A 23,269-nucleotide genomic window follows, 5' to 3' on the forward strand; every position below is an offset into this window, starting at 1 on the left:
CCATCTGCTTCTCCACCCCTCCCCCTCTCCTTCCTCTCTGTCTCTCTCTTCCCCTCCCACAGCCAAGGCTCCATTGGAGCAAAGATGGCCCGGGTGCTGGGGATGGCTCCTTGGCCTCTGCCCCAGGCACTAGAGTGGCTCTGGTCGCAACAGAGCGACGCCCCAAGATGGGCAGAGCATCGCCCCCTGGTGGGCAGAGCATCGCCCCCTGGTGGGCGTGCCGGGTGGATCCTGGTTGGGCGCATGCGGGAGTCTGTCTGACTGTCTCTCCCCGTTTCCAGCTTTGGAAAAATACAAAAAAAAAAAAAAAAATCTTATGTCCTGATAAATATATTTTTCTCTAAATACAGCTTTGTTTTATTATCATTCCATTTTGCTTCTGAATATCCATTTTATTGTTGTGATAAACTGTACATAATATAAAATTTGCCATTTCAGTCATTTCCAGGTGTACAATTCAGTAGCATTAAGAACACACACAGGTTGTACAGCCATCGCCACTATCCACCTCCAGGTCTTTTTCATTTTCTCAGACTGAAGCTCGGTCCCCACTGAAACAATAACTCCCATTCTCTTCTCTCCCCAGCCCCTGGCAACCTCAGTTCCACTGTCTGTCTCTGTGAATTTGATGTATCTTAGGTACCTCGTATTAGTGAAATTATACAATATTGGCCCGTTTATGTCTGGCTTATTTCACTTAGCACAGGTCCTCAAGGTTTATCCATGTAGCACAGGTCAGAATTTCATTCCTTTTTAAGGCTGACTAAGCAATTTAAAGGCTTTTATTTCATTGGACTACATTTTGTTTATTTGTTCTTTTGTCAGTGGATATTAGGTTGTTTCCACCTTTTGTCTATTGTATATAGAGCTCCTTGAATATTAGTGTATCGCAGTGAACAAGGTTCTGTGTGGGTTCACACTTCCACTTTTCTTAGGTCCCTACTTAGGAGTGGACTTGTTGGGACATATGGTAACTTTATGCTTAACTTTTTTTTTTTTTTTATTGAGAGGAGGGGAGACCAAGACAGACTCCCACATGCACCCTGGCCGGATCCACCTGGCAAGCCCAGTAGGGGGCAATGCTTTGCCCATCCGGGGCCCTTGCTCCATTGCAACTGGAGCCATTTTTTAGTGCCTGAGGCAGAGGCCATGGAGTCATCCTCAGCACCCAGGGCCAACTTGCTCAAACCAATTGAGCCATGGCTGCAAGAGGGGAGGAGGAAAGAGAGAGAGAAAGATAAAGAGAGTAGTGAGAGGGGGAGGGGTTGAGAAGCAGACGGGCACTCCTCCTGTGTCCCCTGGCCGAGAATTGAATCTGGGATATCCACACACTCTACCTCTGAGTCAACTGGCCAGAGCCTGTGCTTAACCTTTTGAGGATCTGAAATCTTTCTTGAGTTCTGCTTCCATTTGGGACCTGAGTAGATATTTTCTGAACCCAAGAGTTTAAAAAGCTAGGTTTCAGTCTGAGCTTTACTATTTTTAGTAAACTTTAATAATAAAGTTCCCCAAGGGCAGAACTTATTCCACAAGCAGGAAGACTTTACCAGAGAAACTGGCAGAGAGAACTTGAGTCAGACAAAAATGCCCCATTGGAGAGTCAAGTTTGGCTGAGTGCTGGACAGTGTGTTGTCATCCTGTCCCTTGAGCCAGCCTCGTGTCCTAGTGCAGGGCCAGGTACATTGTCATCAGATTTGGTTGATACTTGTGGAGTGAATAAAACCAAAATGTATGCCTGACCTGTGGTGGCACAATGGATATAAAGTGTCAACTTTGAACACTGAGGTCACCAGTTCAAAACCCTGGGCTTGCCTGCTCAGGGCACATGGGAGTTGATGCTTCCTGCTCCTCCCCTTATGGGTATTTTATTTGTAATTTAAAAATTTTTAATAATAAACCTGATTTAGGACTTAATTTTTTTATTTATTTTTTTCCATTGATTTGAGAGGAGATGGGGAAAGGGAGAGAGAAAAAGAGAGAGAAGCATCAATTCATTGTTTCACTTAGTTCCATTTAGTGTGTACTCATTGATTGCTTCTCCTGTGTGCCCAGACCGGAGGTTGAACCCATGACCTCTTACATGCTAGGTTGACGTTTTATCCACTGAACCACCTGGCCCGTGCTGATTTGGTTTTATTGTGTTTTGTTTTTTGAGGGGGTTGGAGAGAGAGAGAGAGAGGCATCAACTGGTTGTCCCACTCAGTTGTGCCAGTGATTGATTTGGTGTTTGGAGTGTTTGTTTTTACTCTCGGCTTCTTGTGAAGGGAGAGAGGTCTATCCCCACAGGTAAGAGACCTGGAACAGCGCCTGCAGGCCTCCGAGGACAAGCTGAAGCAGAGCCGGGAAGTCGCAGCCGCTCAGGAAGCGCGGATCCAGGAGCTTGTACGTGCTCATCATGGTTGCGCCTTCTCGCCCTGGGTGCTTTCCCTTTATACCTTTGCAGACAGCTGGCCTCCCTTCCAACTCTTGGAACGGTGTCTGGACCTGACTTAGATAGGGTTCTTGTGCCGGGTGTGGGCAGCTCGGCAGCTGTAGGAGAGGGAGTCAGCCTGCCGGAGGCTCGGAGGTGTGCACAGAGGCACTGACTAGCTGGCTGCCACCTGCCAGCTGGCTGGAGGGCCCAGCCAAGGCCTGGGGCTGTGGAGCACAGGTCCAGGCTAGGCTCTGGGCAGAAGATGGCAAGGGTTGGCCCGTCAGCCCAGTGTCAGGAGCAGTGTTGAGTTAGAAACTAGAGAAATAACAACGGCCTTTGTTGCGTGACTGCTCCGTCCCTGTGCTCAGTACTCCGCACGTGTTTTCATCGTTAGTCCTTACAGCAGGTATGGGAGGTCTGCCTTTTTACCCTGTTCTAGAGGCAGCAGGCTCAGAAAGAACGGGCCACTGGGTCTTCACTGCTAATGGCGGAACCCGTGTTCTCCGCTCAGAGCCCTTGTTCTCCATCGCAGGGTCCTGTTGCCGCCGTGGGGGGCAGCGCTGCGCACAGCAGGCAAGGGACAGTGCCCATGCCGTCCCCCTGGCACGGAGTCCAACCCAGAGGCCGGCTCCTGAGTAGCCAGGCTCAGGGGCAGTAGGCAGAGCCTGTGGGTGGGTGGGGTCCTTGGCAGCACCCAGGCTGAAGGAGGTCAGGAAGGAGAGTTATTTATATAGGTCACCTCACCGGGAAGCAGAATAAGGCCCCTTTGTCCCTGTGAATGAATGTCCTCTGGCACCTCCGCAGGGCACTACAAACCAGGAGAGCAGCCGCGCACAGCAGCAGGTGAGCGTGCTGCAGCAGCAGTGCACGGAGCACGTGCATGCGCTCGAGGCCCAGCTTGCCGCCCTCCAGACTGCAGAGCATCAGGTGGTGAGTGGGGAAGGGAGTGCGGCCGGGCACTCAGCCCCAGATCACTAGGAGACCAGCCCTACTCTCAGCTCGGAAACCATGTTATGGAGCAGTTTTTTGGGTTTTGTGTTTTTTTGGGGTTTTTTTTGTATTTTTCTGAAGCTGGAAACGGGGAGAGACAGTCAGACAGACTCCCGCATGCGCCCGACCAGGATCCACCCGGCACGCCCACCAGGGGCGAAGCTCTGCCCACCAGGGGGCGATGCTCTGCCCCTCCGGGGAGTCGCTCTGCCGCGACCAGAGCCACTCTAGCGCCTGGGGCAGAGGCCAAGGAGCCATCCCCAGCGTCCGGGCCATCTTTGCTCCAATGGAGCCTTGGCTGCGGGAGGGGAAGAGAGAGACAGAGAGGAAGAAGGGGGGGCTGGAGAAGCAAATGGGCGCTTCTCCTATGTGCCCTGGCCGGGAATCGAACCCGGGTCCCCCGCACGCCAGGCCGACGCTCTACCGCTGAGCCATCCGGCCAGGGCCCAGTTTTTATTTTTAAAGCAGACACCTGCTCAGGAGACTAGATGTGAAAAGGCTGCTGTCCTGGCCGGGTAGCTCGGTTGGTATCTTCCCCATAAGGCAAGGCTGTGGGTTTGATCCCCAGAACATACAGGGACACACACAGGATCAACCAATGAATGCATGAATAGGTAGAAAGACAAGTCGATGTTTTTCTCTCTCTCTCTCTCTAAAAAGATTTTTGAGTGTGTAACAGAGACAGAGAGAGAGACAGACAGGCAGGAAGGGAGAGATGAAAAGCATCAATTCTTCATTGTGCCTCCTTAGTTGTTCAGTGATTGCTTTCTCGTATGTGCCTTGACTGGGGGTCTCCAGCAGAGCGAGTGACCCCTTGCTCAATCCAGCGACCTTGGGCTTCAAGCTAGCGATCTTTGGGCTCATGCCAGTGACCATGGAGTCGTATCTATGATCCCATGCTCAAGCCAGTGACCCTGTGCTCAAGATGAGTGAGCCCGCACTCAGGCCAGCAACCTCAGGGTTTTGAACGTGGGTCCTCTGCGTCCCAGTCCAATGCTATATTCACTGCACCACCCCCTGGTCAGGCTAACAAATTATTATTTTTTTCTTTTTGCATTTTTTTCCGAAGCTGGAAATGGGGAGGCAGTCAGACAGACTCCTGCATGCGCCCAACCGGAATCCACCCGGCACGCTCACCAGAGGGTGATGCTCTGCCCCTCTGGGGCGTCGCTCTGCTGCATCCAGAGCCACTCTAGTGCCTGAGGCAGAGGCCACAGAGCCATCCTTAGCACCCGGGCCATCTTTGCTCCAATGGAGCCTTGGCTGCGGGAGGGAAAGAGAGAGACAGAGAGGAAGGAGAGGGGGAGGGGTGGAGAAGCAGATGGGCGCTTCTCCTGTGTGCCCTGGCCGGGAATCGAACCCAGGACTCCTGCACGCCAGGCCAACACTCTACCACTGAGCTAACTGGCCAGGGCTAACAAATTATTTTTAATAAAAAGGCTGCTTTTTACAAAAACCCCAAACAGATGGCTTTTCTTTTTCCCTGGGCTGCGTAGGTACTTCCTGATACGTCCTGACCAGTTCCATCAGCTTCTTCCCACTGTCTTGCTAAAATTTATATTGTTCTTCCTTTGGCTTCTACTTACTTTGCTCCTTCTCCCTGTTCCAGTGTTCAGAATCAAGTGCCTGTTTCTTCTTGTGAGGAGTTTGTCAAGGGTTTCCTTCCCACCCCATTCTCACCTCCCCCCAAAAAGAGAGGGGGCATTTTTAAAGGTTCCATGTCAAAGAGGTAGGACTTTGCCCAGGGTAAGTCTGGTGAAGTTCTTGTCTTTTTATATGTGCTTTTCTCAATTTGCAGAGGGAGCTGGAACAAGAAAATGCAGACCTTAAAGAGAGTAAGAATGAATGTGACCGTTCTTTACAACAGCACCAACTTGAAATAAAGAAGCTAAAGGTATTTATCTGACTCAGAGCCCCACAGGAGCGTCTTGCCTTTCACTTGGAGGAGAAGTGGAACTAGCACTTGTTCAGTAGTACCGTTCGGCGTTTGCTAGAGCTCGTCCCCTCGTTAGGTCCTCAGGGATCTGGGATGGTGGAAAGAAGTAAGCCCATTGTTCACTTGTCTTTGAGGTTCCGAGTGTAAACAGTTTGTCCAAGTTCCATAGTTGGTTGGAGGTTGCACTGGTGTGACTTTTCTCTCCACCACGGAGGTCCCGCCCTTCTTCTGTGCCATTGTCAAGAGCTGCCTGAAAGTACAGCTGTCAGAGCAGTGCTGTGGCTGATTTTTTCAGTGAGACTAGTAAAGCCAGGCTTCCAGAGGTCACAAGGACCTTATTTGTTGGTTTATATCAGGCAGCAAATACATCAGTGAGGAAAGCGTCTGCTGGATTGCTGCCCTTCCCCTCTGAGAATGTGGCACTTTCATCAGATGCTGCTCCCTTTATTTCTGGAACATAACTGGATGCAGAGGAAAGAGATTCTGCCACTTCCTTACTGGCCTCCAGGCTCCCGTCCCCCCTGTAGAGGATGTTGGGGTACTGCAGTGTTTGCCCAGCTTGGTCGTGGCCCGAGATGTGTGGCTCCTTGGCCAAGGTCTCGGAGCACCCCCCAGCTGAGGGCCCGCCCTGAGTCAGCTCTCAGGGACACAGACTCAGCCGAGTGCTGCAGGTGCCGCTGCGGCAGAGCGGGACGTGGGAGCCTGCACTTTGGAGTCAGACCTTTTCCTGGCATTCCCTCCGCAAATGTTTTGAGTACCTGTAGGTACCATTGTAGGTGCTAGGATGTGGCGATGAGCAAGACAGACTCCTCCCCTCTCCTGCCCACTGGGGCAGCTTGTAACTAGGAACAGTAAATAAGTGATAAAGACTATGAAGAGGCCCTGGCTGGTTGGCTCAGCGGTAGAGTGTCGGCCTAGTGTGCGGAGGACCCGGGTTCGATTCCCGGCCAGGGTACACAGGAGAAGCGCCCATTTGCTTCTCCACCCCTCCGCCGCGCTTTCCCTCTCTGTCTCTCTCTTCCCCTCCTGCAGCCAAGGCTCCATTGGAGCAAAGATGGCCCGGGCGCTGGGGATGGCTCCTTGGCCTCTGCCCCAGGCGCTAGAGTAGCTCTGGTCGCAACATGGCGACGCCCAGGATGGGCAGAGTATCGCCCCCTGGTGGGCAGAGCGTCGCCCCTGGTGGGCGTGCCGGGTGGATCCTGGTCGGGCGCATGCGGGAGTCTGTCTGACTGTCTCTCCCTGTTTCCAGCTTCAGAAAAATGAAAAAAAAAAAAAAAAAGACTATGAAGAAAAGAAAGCAGGGTGAAGGACAGAGAGGGAGAGAGGACAGAGGGCTTTTAAATATGGAGGATAGGACAGGCTTCAGTGATATGTGAGCAATACGTCTGAATAGTAAGAAGGGGCCAGCAATGTGAGTGTTTGGGGAAGGAATATTCCAGACAGGAGAAATAGCGATTAGAAAGGCATTGAGCCCTGGCTGGTTGGCTCAGTGGTAGAGTGTCGGCCTGGCATGTAGAAGTCCCAGGTTCGATTCTCGGCCAGGGCACACAGGAGAAGCGCCCATCTGCTTCTCCACCCCTCACCCTCTCCTTCCTCTCTGTCTCTCTCTTCCCCTCCTCCCGCAGCCAAGGCTCCAATGGAGCAAAGTTGGCCCGGGCGCTGAGGATGGCTCTGTAGCCTCTGCCTCAGGCGCTAGAATGACTCTGGTTGCAACAGAGCGACGCCACAAGATGGGCAGAGCATCGCCCCCTGGTGGGCATGCCGGGTGGATCCCGGTTGGGCGCATGCGGGAGTCTGTCTGACTGCCTCCCCGTTTCCAACTTCAGAAAAATACAAAAAAAAAAGACAGGCATTGAGGCAGAGAAAAGCTTGGTTTGTTCAGGAAACAGCACAAAGGCGCTATGGCTGCAGCTTGGTGGGCTGGGGAGAACAGCAGAGGGAGGAGGGAGGCGGGGAGGCGAGGGGGCTCTAAGCAGAAGCGATGGGAGGAGTCTGTTTTAAAAGAACAACGCTGACTCTGTGGAGCATGTCTGTAAGGAGGCAAGTGCAGAAGCAGGAAGATCTGTTAGGAGGCTCACATATTGTATGCTCACTATGTTTAAAGATGTAACAGACAGCCTGACCAGGTGGTGGCACAGTGGATAGAGCATCGGACTGGGAAGCAGAGGACCCAGGTTCGAGACCCCAAGGTTGCCAGCTTGAGCGCGGGCTCATCCGGTTTGAGCAAAGCTCACCAGCTTGGACCCAAGGCCGCTGGCTCGAGCAAGAGGTTGCTTGGTCTGCTGAAGGCCCACGGTCAAGGCACATATGAGAAGGCAGTCAATGAACAACTAAGGTGTCGCAATGAAAAACTGATAATTGATGCTTCTCATCTCTTTCCATTCCTGTCTGTCTGTCCCTATCTATCGCTCTCTCTGACTCTCTCTGTCTGTAAAAATAAATAAGTAAATAAATAAAAAATAAAATAAAATTTCCACGTTAAAGATGTAACAGAAAAAATGGAAAATTTTAGCAGAGGTTTGGAAATTATAATAGAAAACAGCAATTTTGAAAAGGAATTAAAATAGAATTTTAGAACTGAAAAATGCAGTAGCTGAAACTAAAAATGCAGTGGATTATAAAAGGGCGCGAGGAAACGTTTGGGGTTAAGTGGATATTTTCAGTTTTTTGGTGATACTTTCACCATAATTCTTTAAATTGCACACCTTTAAATATATTAGTTTCTTTTTTTTTTTTAAATAAAAGATTTGAACTTTTTAATTTGAATCAGCTCTGGCATCAGGACTTAACTGCCTCCTGGTCCGTGGGGCTCAGATGCCAGCACAATACTAACTCTCCTGTGCTCTGGAGGCAGGTGTGAGCCACGTCCTCCTCTGTCCGCAGTCCTTGTGGTAATTTCAGGGGCTGATTCTTTTTTTTTTTTTTTTTTTTTTTAATTTATTGATTTTTAGAGAGAGAGGAGTGAGAGAGAAAGAGAGAGAGAAGAAGGAGGAGCAGGAAGCATCAACTCCCATATGTGCCTTGACCAGGCAAGCCCAAGGTTTTGAACTGGCAACCTCAGTGTTCCAGGTCGACGCTTTATCCCACTGCGCCACCACAGGCCAGGCCCAGGGGCTGATTCTTATCAAATGTTTAACCACTTTCAGCTTTGCATTCACTGAAGGGATAATCTTGTGAATTTGTGGAGTATGTGCTTTTTCTAATCCAAGCATCTTTTTATTACATCTTTTTCCCAATATGGACGCCTTTTTGTACTTTTTATTCTGGTAACAATATGCAGTTTATGAGGGTACTGTGGATCCCCACCAAATTTTTCATGATCTTCAGGTGAAAGCTGAAACACTTTATCTGGAATTCTTGACTTGGTAAATTTATGACGAATGCAATCTGTACAAATGAGATTCCACACCTTTTGTCACCACCTGCAGTCTGCCTGGGGGCCTCTGAATGAGTGAGCCCCAGACCCCAGTGTGAGGGCTGTGACTGCTGCAGAGCCCACCACCAGGAAGCTCCACAGGAGACAGACCGCCTAAATATATTAGTTTCTTATTTGTCAGTTTTACTTCAGTAAAGCCGTTTTAAAAACTGAGTTGAGCCTGACCAGGCAGTGGCGCAGTGGATAGAGCGTCGGACTGGGATGCAGAGGACCCAGGTTCGAGACCCCGAGGTCGCCAGCTTGAGCACGAACTCATCTGGTTTGAGCGGAAGCCCACCAGCTTGAACCCAGGGTCGCTGGCTCCAGTAAGGGGTTGCTCGGTCTGCTGAAGGCCCGCGGTCAAGGCACATATGAGAAAGCAATCAATGAACAACCAAGTGTTGCAACGCGCAATGAAAAACTGATGATTGATGCTTCTCATCTCTCTCCGTTCCTGTCTGTCTGTCCCTGTCTATCCCTCTCTCTGACTCACTCTCTGTCTCTGTGAAAAAATAAATAAATAAATTTTTAAAAAATAGAAAAGAAACTACATTAAAAAAAAAAACTGAGTTGAACAGCAGTTGAACACGCGAGAGAGAATTAGTGAAATGTAAGGAAGGGCCTGATGAAATACAGAAGGGGGCTGGAAGTGACATGCGGGACCCTGTGAGGGGCTCTAGCGTGTGTCCTTTCAGGGCCGGACGGGGATAGAATAGATGAGTCAGGTGCACTTATTGAAGAGACGATGGCTGAGAACTCTCCGACTGATACAAGCTGTCAAGCCACAGGCACAGTTACAGGTGCAAGTACCCTCACAAATCCAAACAGGTTCAATTTGAAAATCCATACGCAGGCACAACATGGTAGTGTGCGCGTGTGTGTTGAGGAGTAGGGTAGTGAACAAATTCAGCAGCAAGTGTTGGAAAAGCTGCAAAGTGAGTGCAGCTGTTGCTTCCGGAAGAAGTCGCTGCTGCCAGGGTGAAGCAGCATATTGCTCAGAGAAACAGGAAGCGGGCAGGAAGGAGCCTTTCTGCCTTCCTCCTGCCTTCCAGTCTCCCTGAGCTCCCCCGCCCCACTCCCCCCATCCCCACCTTCCACCCTCATCGGCAGAGATCAGTGCGGAGCCAGCTGGATGAGCAGAAATGTGGCTGCAGAGTCCCAGGTGCAGCATCACAAAGCAGAACAGAGAAGGGTGGGTGTGGGCTGAGGCAGTAACTTAAAAGCCAGTGCACACAGGCTGTTTACAAGTGTGGTTAGTTTCTAGATATTTGGGGAATTTTCTCAGTATCTTGGATTTCTAGTTTAATACCATTATGATCAGATAATATTCTGAATGATTTCAGTTCTCTGATACTTATTTAGACTTGCTTTAATAAAGACCCAACCTGGAGTCTATCTTGGTAAATATTTCAGTGCACTTGAAAAGAGTGTATTTCTGCTGCTGTTCAAGGTCCCGCCACCAGTGTTTAGAGTTCAGGCACCAGTTTTCCTTGACTACCAGAGATGGACTCACAGAAGGTCGATTCTGACAATGCCACTGTAGGAGCCAGAATGCCCCTGGGCATGAGACTGTCGTCTCCCTCTATTAACCCACTTGTACTGGCATAAGTAGAAAGGGAGATTTCTTAGGAGGAGTTGAGTAGGTCACAGAACCAGAAAGACTTGTCTGACTGGAACCTGGGGCTTCAGGTTCTCTCTTCCTTGTGTCACGCTGTCCCTTGCCCTCTGGGTCACCCTGCTCTTGTCCTTGCTTTTCTCCATGCTGTAGACTGCGTCCTACAGACTGGGAGGATATAACTACAGCCATTCCAATCTGTAACCTGCCAGCTTAGCAACACCAGGGGAAAGAGGGCTTCTTTCTTAGCTTGACTATATAAGAAGGATTCCAATATAAAAAGGGATTCTGATTGGTTCACCTTGGGTGACAGAGCCACTCTTTGGACATACCGATTTGGCCAAGGGGATGAGGTACTATGATTGCCGAGGCCTGAGTCACATGCTTTACCTTGTAGCCACAAAGTGGGGACATCATTATTGGCAGCCCTACCAGAATCAAACAGAATGGCGGGGTGGGAGTGGGGACTAGCACCGATGAGGCTCTTACCCAAAAAAAGAGGGGTGATCCTGAGTAGACAAAACAGCAGACAACTCTGACTAGTACTGTGGCACCTGAGTTGTACTGGCACCTGAGAAGTCATATTCTTATTGTTTATAGTTTCAGTTTTCTTTTCTCTTTTTATTTAATTAATTTATTTATTTATTGAGAGAGACAGGAAGGGAGGGTGAGAAGCATCAACTCATAGTTGCTTTCACTTTAGTTCATTGATTGCTTCTCCTACGTGTGTTGACTGGGGATCGAGCTATTGCCCCTTGCTCAAGCCAGAAACTTTGGGCTTTTCTTTCGTTGTTTTTTGTTGTTGTTGTTGTTTATACAGAGAGAGAGAGTGATAGGGAAAGACAGGAAGAAAGAGATAAGCATCAATTCTTGGTTGTAGCACTTAGTTGTTCAATTGCTTTCTCATATGTGCCTTGACTGAGGGGCTGCAGCAGAGTAAGTGACCCCTTGCTCAAGCCAGCGACCTGGGGCTCAAGCCAGTGACCTTTGTGCTCAAGCCAGCGACCATGGGGTCATGTCTATGGTCCCACACTCAAGTTAGTGAACCCATGTTTAAGCCGGATGAGCCTGCACTCAACCTGGCAACCTCGGGGTTTCAAATCTGAGTCTTCCATGTCCCAGTCTGACGCTCTGTCCATTGCACCACCACCTGGTCAGTCCTTTTCTTTAAAAAAAAATTATTGATTGATTTTTTTAGAGAGAGGAGAGAGAAAGGGAGAAGAGGATTGAGAAGCAACTCAGAGTTGCTTCTCATATGTGCCTTTACCAGGCAAGCCCAGGGTTTTGAACTAGTGGCCACAGCATTCCAAGTCGATGCTTTATCCACTGTACCACCACAGGTTAGGTAACCTTGGGCTCTTCATGTCAGCAACCTTTGGTCCCAAGCTGATGAACTTTGAGACTGAATAGATGATTCTCCCCACCCCCAAGCCAGTGACCCATGCTGACAAGCCCACCCATGCTCAGAGCCAGTGACCTCAGGGTTTCAAACTAGTGACCTCAATGTTCTGGGTCGACACTTTATCCACTGCACCACCACTGGTCAGGCAAGAAGTCATGTTGCTCATCTGGGGGTTGGTGGATGAGCACAGCATCCGTCAGGGGAAGAGGACTGCTGTGTTTGTTGGGAGGTAGCCCCTGGGCTCTGGGGAAGGCCCGTGAGGCAGCCTTGCTTTTGAAAGAAGATACTTGGGGTAGCAGTGTCTAGCATCCAAAGGTGTGGCTCTGGGCTCAGACAGGTGCCGGCTTGAAACCTCTGGCAAATTAACCTCCCAGAGCCTCAGTTTTCTCCAATAAAATGGGTAATTTTGGTGAGCCTGTGACATTTTGCTCTAGTAAAATTCAGGAATTGCTTATTATTTTTGCACTATACCATTCACATGAGCCCAAGGGTCTTTCTTCTTGTTCTGTGTTGCTAGGTCCCCTTCCCCTGGCCCAGATACCGGCTGCTGCGCTTCTTTCCAGAGAGGCTGGTGGGCTGTCCCCAGGACAGTTCTCAGAGGGACATGGAAGGCATTGAGGCGGGAGGGCAGCCTGGGAGCCTAATGAAGCAGGAGCAGTATCAGTCTGGCTCTGCAAGACCGTGCTCCCTCTGTGGGCCTCAGGCGACGCGAGCTGGAAAAATACGCACTGAGTTTTTGGGTTCAAGCTCCACCCTGCTTTCTGGATTGTAGGAAGAATGGAGCCAAAGAGAAGTTGTGAGTGTGGCAGTGACACAAGCCCTGGAGGAGGTGCGGAAGCAGAGGGAAGACTTACGGCAGCAGGTAGGCTCCAGGGCAGTGGCCGCCTCAGGCCCCTGGGACTGACCGCCTCCCCATCTGTCCCGGCAGGAGTGCACACAGGGCTCAGGGTTGCAGCTCTGTGGTTTCCCTGGAGTCTAGAAAGGTAGGAGGAAGTGTCACAAAGAAACCCTCGTCCCATAGGATGGCCTTTTTGACTTGTGATGGTCAGTTACTGTTATAAACATCACCTGGGAAAAGGCCCACCGCCACATACCTACTGAGCTCCAGTTCTGTGAGGTGGGCCACAGACGATGACACTCTCAGCAGGGAGAGTGGGAAGAGCCCTCATTTGAAAACAGACTCAGCATCAGCCCCAGACCTTTTCTAGTGAGTTGGTTCTAGGCTTTAGCTAAGTCCATAACAGAGTCTCACAGTCACCTTGAAAAAGAATTGAGGGTAATCACACCTTCCAGGACATCATAGTGAGGTCATCTGCAGCAAATTCCAGGCATGCGTGGACTTGCGGGATGCTGAAGTTATGGTTCTGACAGTCTGTTAGAAGGCTGAGCAGAACAGCCACAGCTCTGGTTGGCCCAGTGCGCCGGGGGCAGTGAGGGTGGTTGTCCAAGTGCAGGGTCCCTACCCAGAACTGATCTGGGCCGAGTCCAGGAGCGGAAGGAAGCTAGCTTGGGGCTGGCGCTGGGCTGTGGCCTTCAGGGAGGGATTCGGGGGGCTCTGGGGAGTGGGAGGCAGAGGTTCCTCTGGAGGAGGTGAGGGTTCTGCTGCCAGCTTCCCTCAGGCTGGCTCTTCTCTCCAGGCTGCTAACCTGACGTCCGTGGTAGACGAGAAGGAGCAGAGTCTGCGGGAGAAAGCTGCAGTGCTTCTCCAGAAGGAGCAGGAGATCCTCCAGCTGAGGACAGGTGAGGGGTCTGCCCGCTCCTGCCAGCAGCCCTGCCCTGCCCTGCCCTGCCCTGCCGCGGCCTGGCTGCGTGCACCGCACCAGGGAGCCCCTGGGCTGGCAGTGCTCACTCCCCTCTGCCCGGCCCAGGTCAGGATGCGGCCCTGCTGCAGACACGCCAGCTGCAGAGCGAGCTGGAAGCCCTGAGGAGCCTGAGGGTGGAGCTGCCTGCGGCAGCCGGGGCAACCACAGGGCGAGAGGACCCGCTGAGGCTGCCAGGCCTGGAGCAGGGCTCCGCGCTCTCCGTCAGCGAGCCTCACGTAAGTCCCACGTGAGGCCACTGGGACGAATCCGGGCAGCATGGCAGTCTGCCAGTAGGAGGCGACAGCGGGAGATCGGGAAGCGCGGGAAGTGCGCTGGGCTCACTAGCTAGGGGATATTTGGCAGGTCACCTTCCCCAGAGGGTGTGAGTCCTGAGGCCGTGGGTTTCAGCCACACCTGTCAGTGTTCGAGGTTGAAGCCCCTTCCTTCCAAGCAGACTCGGTGCGTGGAAAGTCGCTTGTTCCTCTGCAGCGCACTGTACGGGCTCTCCATAGTTTGTCTGGTTCTTGGCGAATTGGAGCACCAGTCCACACCTTTGGAACAAGTCTGGTCCCCTTGCCATGGACCGGGGGCTTAGCTTGAGCCCTGTCCTGGCTCTCAGCTTGCTGCCACTACCCTGTAGGTAACCTCAAGGGCCACGCAGAACCCTGTGTACCAGCTTCCGCCTGAAGAGGGAATACCCAATGGTGACGTGGGGGCCACGGACCTAGGGCAGCTGCAGAAGGAAAAACAGGACTTGCAGCAGCAACTTCTGGAGAAAAATAAGGTAAGGTGCTCTTTACCTCAGCTGTTTATATCCCTGCCTTTCCCTGCCCTTGTGCCTAAAACCCCTCAGTCCCTTTGGGAGGTTTGCTGATGCCTCTAGGCACCTCGTGGGGGAGATAGTCTTTTATTAAAAGGGCTTTTACTTGGTTTTCCTTTTCTGTTTTCCTCTGCATTTTGTTTTCCTTTCACTCCCCAGCCTTCTCCCCTCCCTCCCCAGGGGAGATAGATTCTCACATGCACCCCAACCAGGATCTACCCAGCAACCTGTCTGGGGCTGATACTCAAATCAACCAAGCTGTCCTCAGTGCCTGAGGCTGATGGCTGCGAGAGGGGAAGAGAGAGAGAAGCAGGAGCGGGAGGGGAATAAAAGCAGATGGTCGCTTCTCCTCTGTGACCTGACCAGGAATCAAACCCAGTATGTCCACATGCCAGGCCGATGCTCTATCCACTGAGCTAACCGGCCAGGGCCACCTGCCCCCTACTTAAGATAATGTTGAGAGTATTAGAGCTTGAATTGTAAGAGGTCTGGGTGTTCCCAGCCTCCTCTGCTGTCACCACCTGGGTCATATTGGACCCATCCTTTCACTTACCTGTGTCCTTCCTTTCTGTAGCTGTGAAGTGATGATGGCAGTGACATGTGCTTTGTTGGGGCAGTGTGAGGTGGTGTGGGGGACGAAATGAAAGTATACATTAGCTGTCCTGGCCTCTGCACCCATAAACACAGGGTCTCATTTGATTCTGGTTTTTAAAATGCCCTGTGAAGTTAAATGTGTTGACTAGTTACTGCTCTGGCCTGAAATTCTGCCCCAAATTGTGTGATTTGTGTGTCTATTTTTTTAAAGATCTTTAACAAAGGAAAAAATTGTTCATTTTCTTTCTCTTTCCTCTCCCTTTGTTCCCCCCACTCATATTTAATCTCTTCCTGTGAAATATAAAGTAGACACAGGAAAGTTCCCCAGGGTCCAGCCCTCAGACGTTTCCTCTAAGCTGTACTCACTCCCTTGGTGATCTCAGCCACCCTGCAGGCTGCAGGCTCCCATGGCCATATCGCAGCCCAGACAGCTCCCGTGAGCTCCAGACTCCTGTATCGGTCTGCTCTGTCTCTCCATACGAATGTCTACAAGGCACCTGACATTTGAAACGTTCAAAGCCAAGGTCACATTTACATGCACCCTAGCATCTTTGCTATCTTTCCTAGCTCAGTAAATGGCAAAAACCTTGGGGTCATTCTCTACCCACCTGACAGTCAAATCATTAGCAAATCCTTTTGGCTTTCCCTTTAAATTGTACCCAGCTGCTTCTCATCCCCACCACTGTTGCCATACTCTTCCCCAGAGGATGGTGTTGAACTAATAACTGGTTTCCCTGTCACTGCTCTGGTCCACCCTTGCTGACATTGATAACTTTCCCTCTCTAGGAAAGCCAAAGTCCTTGCAGTGGCCCACAAAGCCCTGTGTGGTCTGGCCCCTTGTTACTCTTTCTACAGCGCCTCCTCTGCTATCCCCACCCTCTCTCAGGCTCATCAACCTTGCCCTTGCCCTTGCCCTTTGGGAATAGCAAGCATCCTCCTGCCTCAGGGTCTTTGCACTTGCTGAGCCTTCTGTCTAGAAGAGTGTTCCCCCTAATCATCCTCACTCCTCACCACCAGAATTCTTTGTCCCCTTTACCTTGCCGTTTGTCTCTTCTGATATACTGCATATTTGGTTTTGACACTTCCCTCCTGAGGGCAGACATTGCTTGTTGATTGTGTCTGACACACAGTAGGGACTCAATATTTGTTGGGTGAATTAATGAATGAGCCCAAAATCTGGAAAATCAAGTAACATAAAAGAGCGAATGTATTTTTGGAGGAATGTCCAGGCTCATGGTCAACCAAGAGAATACAAATGGAAATGTTGCTGCTTATAACATGGGGCGTGCTGGAGGCAGTTGAATGAGCTTGGCAGGACGTTCATGGTCCCCTGGCCCAGTCCCCTCACTCCTCTACAGCGACTGCAGACAGCGCTCTCTTGAGAAAACAGAGCAGATAAAGGTTCTGTTGACAAATGGAAGCTCAGCCACACAGTGAGGCATGGGGCATCCCCTAGAGCAGGGGTCAGGAACCTATGGCTCGTGAGCCAGATGTGGCTCTTTTAATGGCTGCATCTGGCTCACAGACAAATCTTTAGTAGAAAAAAAAAATGTTAAAAATATAAAACATTCTCATGTATTACAATTCATTCATTTCCTACGGCTCATGTTCATGGTTTCGGGTGGCTGGAGCCAATCACAGCTGTCCTCCGGGACAACACCAAATTTTTATTGGATAATGTGTAACGTACACGGGTCGTTATATGGCTCTCATGGAATTACATTTTAAAATATGTGGCGTTCATGGCTCTCTCAGCCAAAAAGGTTCCCAACCCCTGCCCTAGAGTTACTGTCACATGGACATGTTTAGTTAGGAAAGCTGTAGGAAGCTGTGAAAACTGATACATGAGAAGTACAGAATTCTAGCTGCTCGATGCAAGAATGGTGACCCGGACTAGACATCCATGGGAAATCTCATTTTGATAGGTTAAAGTGAGGCTTTGGAGAAACTTTTATTTAAAATTCTTCCCTGCCTGACCTGTGGTGGTGCAGTGGATAAAGCGTCAACCTGGAAATGCTGAGGTTGCCGGTTCGAACCCTGGGCTTGCCTGGTCAAGGCACATATGGGAGTTGATGCTTCCAGCTCCAACCCCCCTTCTCTCTCTGTCTCTCTCCTCTCTCTCTTTGTCTCTCCCTGTCCTCTCTAAAAAAATGAATTAAAAAAATTAAAAAAAAAAAAAGTCAAGGCAAAAAAAATAATAATAATTCTTCCCTGTATTGCTGCTTATATAGCAGCATTTTTGTTTTGTTTTGTTTTGTTTTACACAGAGACAGAGAGAGAGTCAGAGAGAGGAGTAGACAGGGACAGACAGACAGGAATGGAGAGAGATGAGAAGCATCAATCATCAGTTTTTCATTGCGACACCTTAGTTGTTCATTGATTGCTTTCTCTATGTGCCTTGACCGCGGGCCTTCAGCAGACCGAGTAACCCCTTGCTTGAGTCAGTGACGTTGGGTCCAAGTTGGTGAGCTTTTGCTCAAACCAGATGAGCCTGCGCCCAAGCTGGCGACCTTGGGGTCTCGAACCTGGGTCCTCTGCATCCCAGTCCGATGCTCTATCCACTGTGCCACCGCCTGGTCAGGCAACATTTTGGTTTTTTACAGCAATATTTTTTATTGGGAAAACAGTTCAGCCTTTCTAGTGATTAATGGAATGTGTAATGAATTACATTTAAGGTTCATAATGCTAATTAAACTCACTAAAACAAAATAAAATAAATAAGTAAAAGATATAAAACCCAATGTTGGTGGGTTGTGCAGAAACACCATAATATTTTATACTTTTCAAAATAAATGTTGCAAATCATGGTATTTCAGGAGAGAAGTGCTAATGATGAGAACCATAGATTGTGGCCTAAGTGTCCTACTTGGGGATCATAGCACATAAATATAATTCTGAAGGACAAAATAGACTGTACAGAGATGTTTCTACTGTGCTACTTAGGGAGGCAAGCCCTGGAAGCAGTCCTGAGGACAGAGCCCCTGGGGACTGTCGTCCTCTGACCCGGTCCTTACTGGGCATTTGCGTGCTCCGCAGAGGAGTATACGACGACTTCAGTGGCCCTTAGCGGGCCTGAAGAGCAAGTGTGTGCACAGCAGCAGAGCCATGTGAGGGAAGGAGTCCAAGGCAGCAGGCACACAGGTGTGACAGCACAAGCCTCTCAGGAGACTGAGCAGGGACTTCTAATAGATGTGTGGGGACCCAAGAGAGTGTCTGTCCTGTTGTCCTTAGAGATGGTGAAATGTGCGTTTAACGAATGGCTTTTGGCTGTGGGGGGGGGTTTGTCTCAGACCATCAAGCAGATGCAGCAGAGGATGCTGGAACTCAAAAAGACGCTGCAGAAGGAACTGGTGAGTACCCTCTTCTCCCGGCTGCCCGTGCCCTCCCGGCTCTCGGGTCCCCCTGGGTCCCTTGCTGTCTGACGGTGCTGCCCTTCCCCCCGGTGATTGCAAGGGGTCTTTGGGAGGTCAGATGTTGGCTGGTGGGGCAGTGCCCTGTCAGCTTGAAAAGGCCTCTATAAAGTGGCTATGTGACCTCGGGCACACACCTTCTGCTCCGGCTGTAGTCTGAGAAGTGGGGTGATGTGGGCCCTGCTGTGAATGGCAGTGCCTGGCCCAGCCAGGAGAGCGGGGCCTCAGCTCTCGCTGCAGCGCTTACCACCCCACGACGTGCGTCATGACACAGATAAAGGAAATGTCCGAACCTCCCTAGGTTACCTTTCTCCCTCCTCTCCACTGTCCACCCCACCTGGAGGGGCTGAGCCTTCTCCAGTCGCTGGCAAGTCCCCCAGGGGGTGCCCTGGGCAGGGTGTGGCAGAGGACCAGCTGTCACAGCGTGGGTCGGGTGAATCTCCTGTGTGATTTTCTGGTTCAGTGTAGCATCTTTCCTTTGGTTTTTCAGAAAATTAGACCGGATAACGAGTTTTTTGAATTCCGGGAGAAACCTGGCCCTGAAATGCCGAATGTGGCCCCTTCTGTCATGAACAATGCTGACCTGACTGACGCCCGCGAGATCAACCTGGAGTACCTTAAACACGTGGTTTTGAAGTTCATGTCCTGTCGGGAGTCCGAGGTAAGGGCTTCTGAGTTGCCTTTTGCGTAAGGAATTCCACCCCAGGACATGGCTTATTTGTCCGAGCCCTGCACAGCCTCCCACCACAGCCATTGCATTCTTCCTCTCCCAGTGTGACACCAGTGTAGGCACCTAAGTCGTTTCTGCAGCTGGCATTAACCTGCTGACTGAGCAGCAAGTTGGGGGTCCACCTAGCAGGGACCTAGCTCCTGGGAGGGGATGTGGCTTGGATGCCGAGACCAGAGTCCAGGGAACTGAATCTGCCCGGCCTCCCTGCATCCCCTGAGGAGCAGGAGAGCTGCTGGGGATGTCCTGGGCCTCTTGCCAGTCCCTGAAATGAAAGATGGAGAGAGGGAACCTATCATTGCCGTCAGACCTCCATGTGGTCCTGGCTCACTGCTGGAGCACACACCAGGAAGAGAACCCAAAATGCTGCAATTTAGCCTCAACTCCCCCACCCCCACCCCCACCCCCTGGATCCACAACAGCGAAACTTTGTTTCAGGCTTTTCACCTTATAAAAGCTGTGTCAGTGCTGCTGAACTTCTCACAGGAGGAAGAGAACATGCTCAGAGAAACCCTGGAGTATAAGGTAGGTGCCCGGTCTGCTGGCCAGCTTCCCCAAGTGCTGAGTGAGCAGCACCAGCAGGTGAGAGCGGCCCGCGGCCGCGCCGTCCGCCTACAAGGTGCTTTCGGATGAACTTGACTCAGGCAGTTACTGAGGGCATGCTTTGTGCCCACACGTCTGTGCTGTACTTGACCAACAGACTATTTTCCAAAGCAATTTCATTGATACCACTTCTTCAGGAGCCATAGAGCTGGCCCCAGCACCAAAGCTTTTAAAAATAGTAAAAAATTGTTTGCAAAAAATACCTGCATTAATTATGTAATAGAAAAAAATCAAGGGAAAAATTCCTACAATTTCATCACTTTGGTCAACTCAGTTTTTTTTCTGCCATTTTCCTCCTTTACTTAGAATGGGCTCTGAGCCCTACAGAGTGGGCACCACAACCAGTCTTCACTGCTTTGGTCACAGCCAACTTGGGATGTGTGGAGGGCAGAAGGGGGTGGCCCAGGGGTGGGGCAAGGCCTGTTTCAGCTCCCTCTGCACCTAGTCCTGGTTCTCATCTCAGGAGCCTTTCCTGTTTAACACACAGATGTCATGGTTCGGGTCCAAGCCAGCTCCCAAGGGCAGCATCCGGCCATCCATCTCCAGCCCTCGGATACCGTGGTCCTAGATGGAACTACCCCAGGATGGAGTTCTGTGTGCTGACACTCTTTCTGTGAAAAGAACACTGACACACCAGTCTGGGTGGGTTTTTCATCACTGTAACTGCAGTATTTTGTACAAGCATCTATACATTGTTTACAAGACTTAAAGGTCCACATCCCTGCAGACTGGTAAGGACCTCAGGAGAGCGCGTCCTGTCATTCTGGTCAAAAACGGGAGGGTCCTGGCACTACCCACATTTCTAGTGCTGCTATAATCCCAGCTCTGGCCAGTGTGTCCGCACCTGAAAGTTTCTAACTTTTGTTAGCCATCAGCATTTGGCAGAGGCCGCTGATCCATCACATAGTGATGACGCTGGACGTAGAGAGCCCTTTGAAATGGTGTCCAGCAAGCCAGACTCGCCTGCTTCTGCCACAAGCCAACTCAGCGGGCGTGGCTTTGAAAGCTTCCCCTTCCCTGTGAGCATGTTTGGGTTCAGATGAGTTAGAAGAGGCTTTTAACCTATCCTCTCAAGAAAACATTTTACTTTGTCTTTCAATGACCTAGAACTTTAGATGTGTACATCTTTAAGATATTCTGGAACCAGTATGGATTAATGAATATGCAGCTGACAGTATCTTGTTTTACTAAAGAAAGCTGGCAAATATAAAAAATATCCTAACAGTAGTACCAAATACCTTCAATTGCCTTCTTAATGAATGTACTTGTCTTGGATAGGTTGCTGGTAAACCATTTTAAACTATTTTTTATAGCTAAAGGTCTTCACTATTATAAACCTGTCTTCTGTATTATAAAATCTATTTAATGGTGTTCTTAGAGGAAAATTGGAGCTTTGAGAGGATATTATTTCTGAGACTGGGATTCCTGTCCCTGTTCACTAGCATTCTGCGGTGTCTGCTTCCCTCTGAAGCAGTGGTGGCATTTCATTTGCTTTGCTCTTGATTCTGAGTTGTAACACTGAGCAAATGCTAATTCGTTTCCTGCTGTTAAGGAGTCTGCTGTACTTCAGAGGCGGCAGCAGCTGCCCCTCCTCCCAGCCTTGACCAAACATCGGAGGGGGTCTGCCTTGTCAGCGCAGCCACCATCTCTCTCCCTCACCCTGCCCCCCAAAATTTTAGATGACACTACATTCATATATGGTGGCCCCAGCCCGAGCTGGCTGCAGCTTGATAGTACGCAGACAACTCAGGTAGTCTGACAAAAACTTGTATTATTATTAAAGAAAAGGGCACATGCTTGCCCTGGATAAGCCACGATATCAAATCTAAAGGGAAACTGTTTATTGATTTAGTTTGATGAAAGTTTCACTGGTTAAATAAAAAGTTGAATTAGCAACTGTTGTTCCTATATTTATTATCAGTTATCCCATGATATAAAGTTATGTTTCTCAGTTATGCTTAGGGTTAAAATCTGTCTCTCACAGAAAAACAGGGATTCAATTCAGTTAACCTGCTACATTTCCACAGACCTGGCTGTACCAAGCCAGGTCAGCATCACCTTCGTCCAGCTCGGGCTTTCTGCCGTCCACGTGACCCATTCACTCACCTACCTCTTTCTTCAGATGTCTGTCCTGTTTAGATGCTATATTCTTTTCTTTTTTTTTTTTTAGGTTTACTGGGTATTATACAATCTAAAAATAAATGAAGTCTATGAAATTTATGCATTTTCATCACATCTCTATAAAATACTGTCCCTCATTCACGTGACTCTCTTCTGTACAGACACACCAGGCACCCACGGCTAACCTGCCCCGTTTCCCGGTCAGCACCTCCCGACTGCGCGAGCCCGAGACAGTACAGAGCACACAGAGTAACGCACTGTTCCCCCGTGCTACTTTCCACTTACCTGGTGGGGATACAAAACAGGAGTCCCTTCTGTTCCATAATTTTAATGAACCAGGTAGCTTTTCCAGCTGTTGCAGGAAAGAATCCTGAAATCCGAGTAACTCGGGGCTTGCCTGCAGCAGCTGCAGCACAGCCATCGGAGCAGCAGCTGCTCCCCGGCCTCACCTGCCGGAGCGTGCCCCCCTTCCCGGCAGGTTTAGGTGTAGATGGGGGGGGCAGCACTTGTTAGAGGGGATTCATTCTGATTAAGCTTTCCTCCTGCATGTTGGATTTCCTTCAGCTTTAAGAGGAAGAGTGGAGTAACTATCCTGAGTGATTGAATGCACTTTTACTTGTATAAACATTGTGATAGAAACAGTATCTATAGCCCTTTATATGAGCATTGGATCCTGATCTCTCTCTCCCTCCATGTTGTAAATAGGGATTATAGTATCTAGAACTGCTGTAGAAGTTATTTGTGGTGCAATATGCTTTTTGATTAAAGCTCTTCAATCCAGATGCAACTACAGTGGGTTTCACTTGATAAAATATGCTGTCAACATTTCTTTGACTTATTAAATTAGTACATTGTGTCTCTTATTTAATACTTCAAAGGCTGTTACAAAGCATTTCTTTCAGGAAGAATCTCTGCAGGTAGGGGTTGGGTGAATAAATACACTGCCCACAAAAATTAGGAGATATTTCAAAATGAGTATGAGCAATAAAAAAGCCTTTAATTTTTTTTTAAATTAAACAAGAACATCAGAAAAGCAAATGACAAGTCAAAGAAAGTTGTTCAATTTTGCAAATGAGATGCAAAACCAACTTGTATCTCATTGGTGAAAATGCCCTGTACAAAAGGCTGCAAGTACTGGAGTACCCGCACGTCCCCTGACCCCTGTATTTTGTGAGCAGTGTGTATGTAATGAGCCAACAGCCTAAGCCCACCTCCCAGAGATGGTGGGGGTTCTAGAGGAGCTGGGAGGATTGTGTCACTTTGGTCAGCATTTTTCTCCAAGGCCCCAGTGACTGGGGAGCTTTAGGAATAGGAAAGAAGTCCTTACCCTTAACAGAATACAGACTAGGTACCTATACTAAAAAGGAAAAAAAAAGTATCTTTGCTCTTCAAAGAGGCTCACTGTTAGTATGTAGTTACAG

The 23,269-nt window shown here is 49.7% G+C and overlaps 1 protein-coding gene and 1 pseudogene across 3 annotated transcripts in view; one reads left to right on the top strand and one right to left on the bottom strand.

Moving 5' to 3' along the window:
* GOLGA1 (golgin A1) overlaps positions 1-22,630 on the top strand; it is a 50,981-nt gene extending 28,351 nt beyond the window's left edge. For all 3 annotated transcript variants that reach the window (XM_066367163.1, XM_066367164.1, XM_066367165.1), the window contains exons 13-23: positions 2,287-2,382; positions 3,218-3,343; positions 5,202-5,297; positions 12,544-12,633; positions 13,409-13,511; positions 13,640-13,809; positions 14,214-14,357; positions 18,278-18,337; positions 18,888-19,058; positions 19,563-19,649; positions 20,215-22,630. In XM_066367163.1, the coding sequence (XP_066223260.1) occupies positions 2,287-2,382; positions 3,218-3,343; positions 5,202-5,297; positions 12,544-12,633; positions 13,409-13,511; positions 13,640-13,809; positions 14,214-14,357; positions 18,278-18,337; positions 18,888-19,058; positions 19,563-19,649; positions 20,215-20,295 (1,224 nt within the window). In that variant the 3' untranslated portion in view covers positions 20,296-22,630. The remainder of the gene's footprint in view (positions 1-2,286; positions 2,383-3,217; positions 3,344-5,201; positions 5,298-12,543; positions 12,634-13,408; positions 13,512-13,639; positions 13,810-14,213; positions 14,358-18,277; positions 18,338-18,887; positions 19,059-19,562; positions 19,650-20,214) is intronic.
* LOC136393536 (large ribosomal subunit protein uL30m-like) lies at positions 8,118-10,699 on the bottom strand (annotated as a pseudogene).
* Positions 22,631-23,269: the final 639 nt, after the last annotated feature.

Source organism: Saccopteryx leptura, chromosome 2, assembly GCF_036850995.1.
Source record: "Saccopteryx leptura isolate mSacLep1 chromosome 2, mSacLep1_pri_phased_curated, whole genome shotgun sequence".
Lineage (NCBI taxonomy): Eukaryota > Metazoa > Chordata > Mammalia > Chiroptera > Emballonuridae > Saccopteryx > Saccopteryx leptura.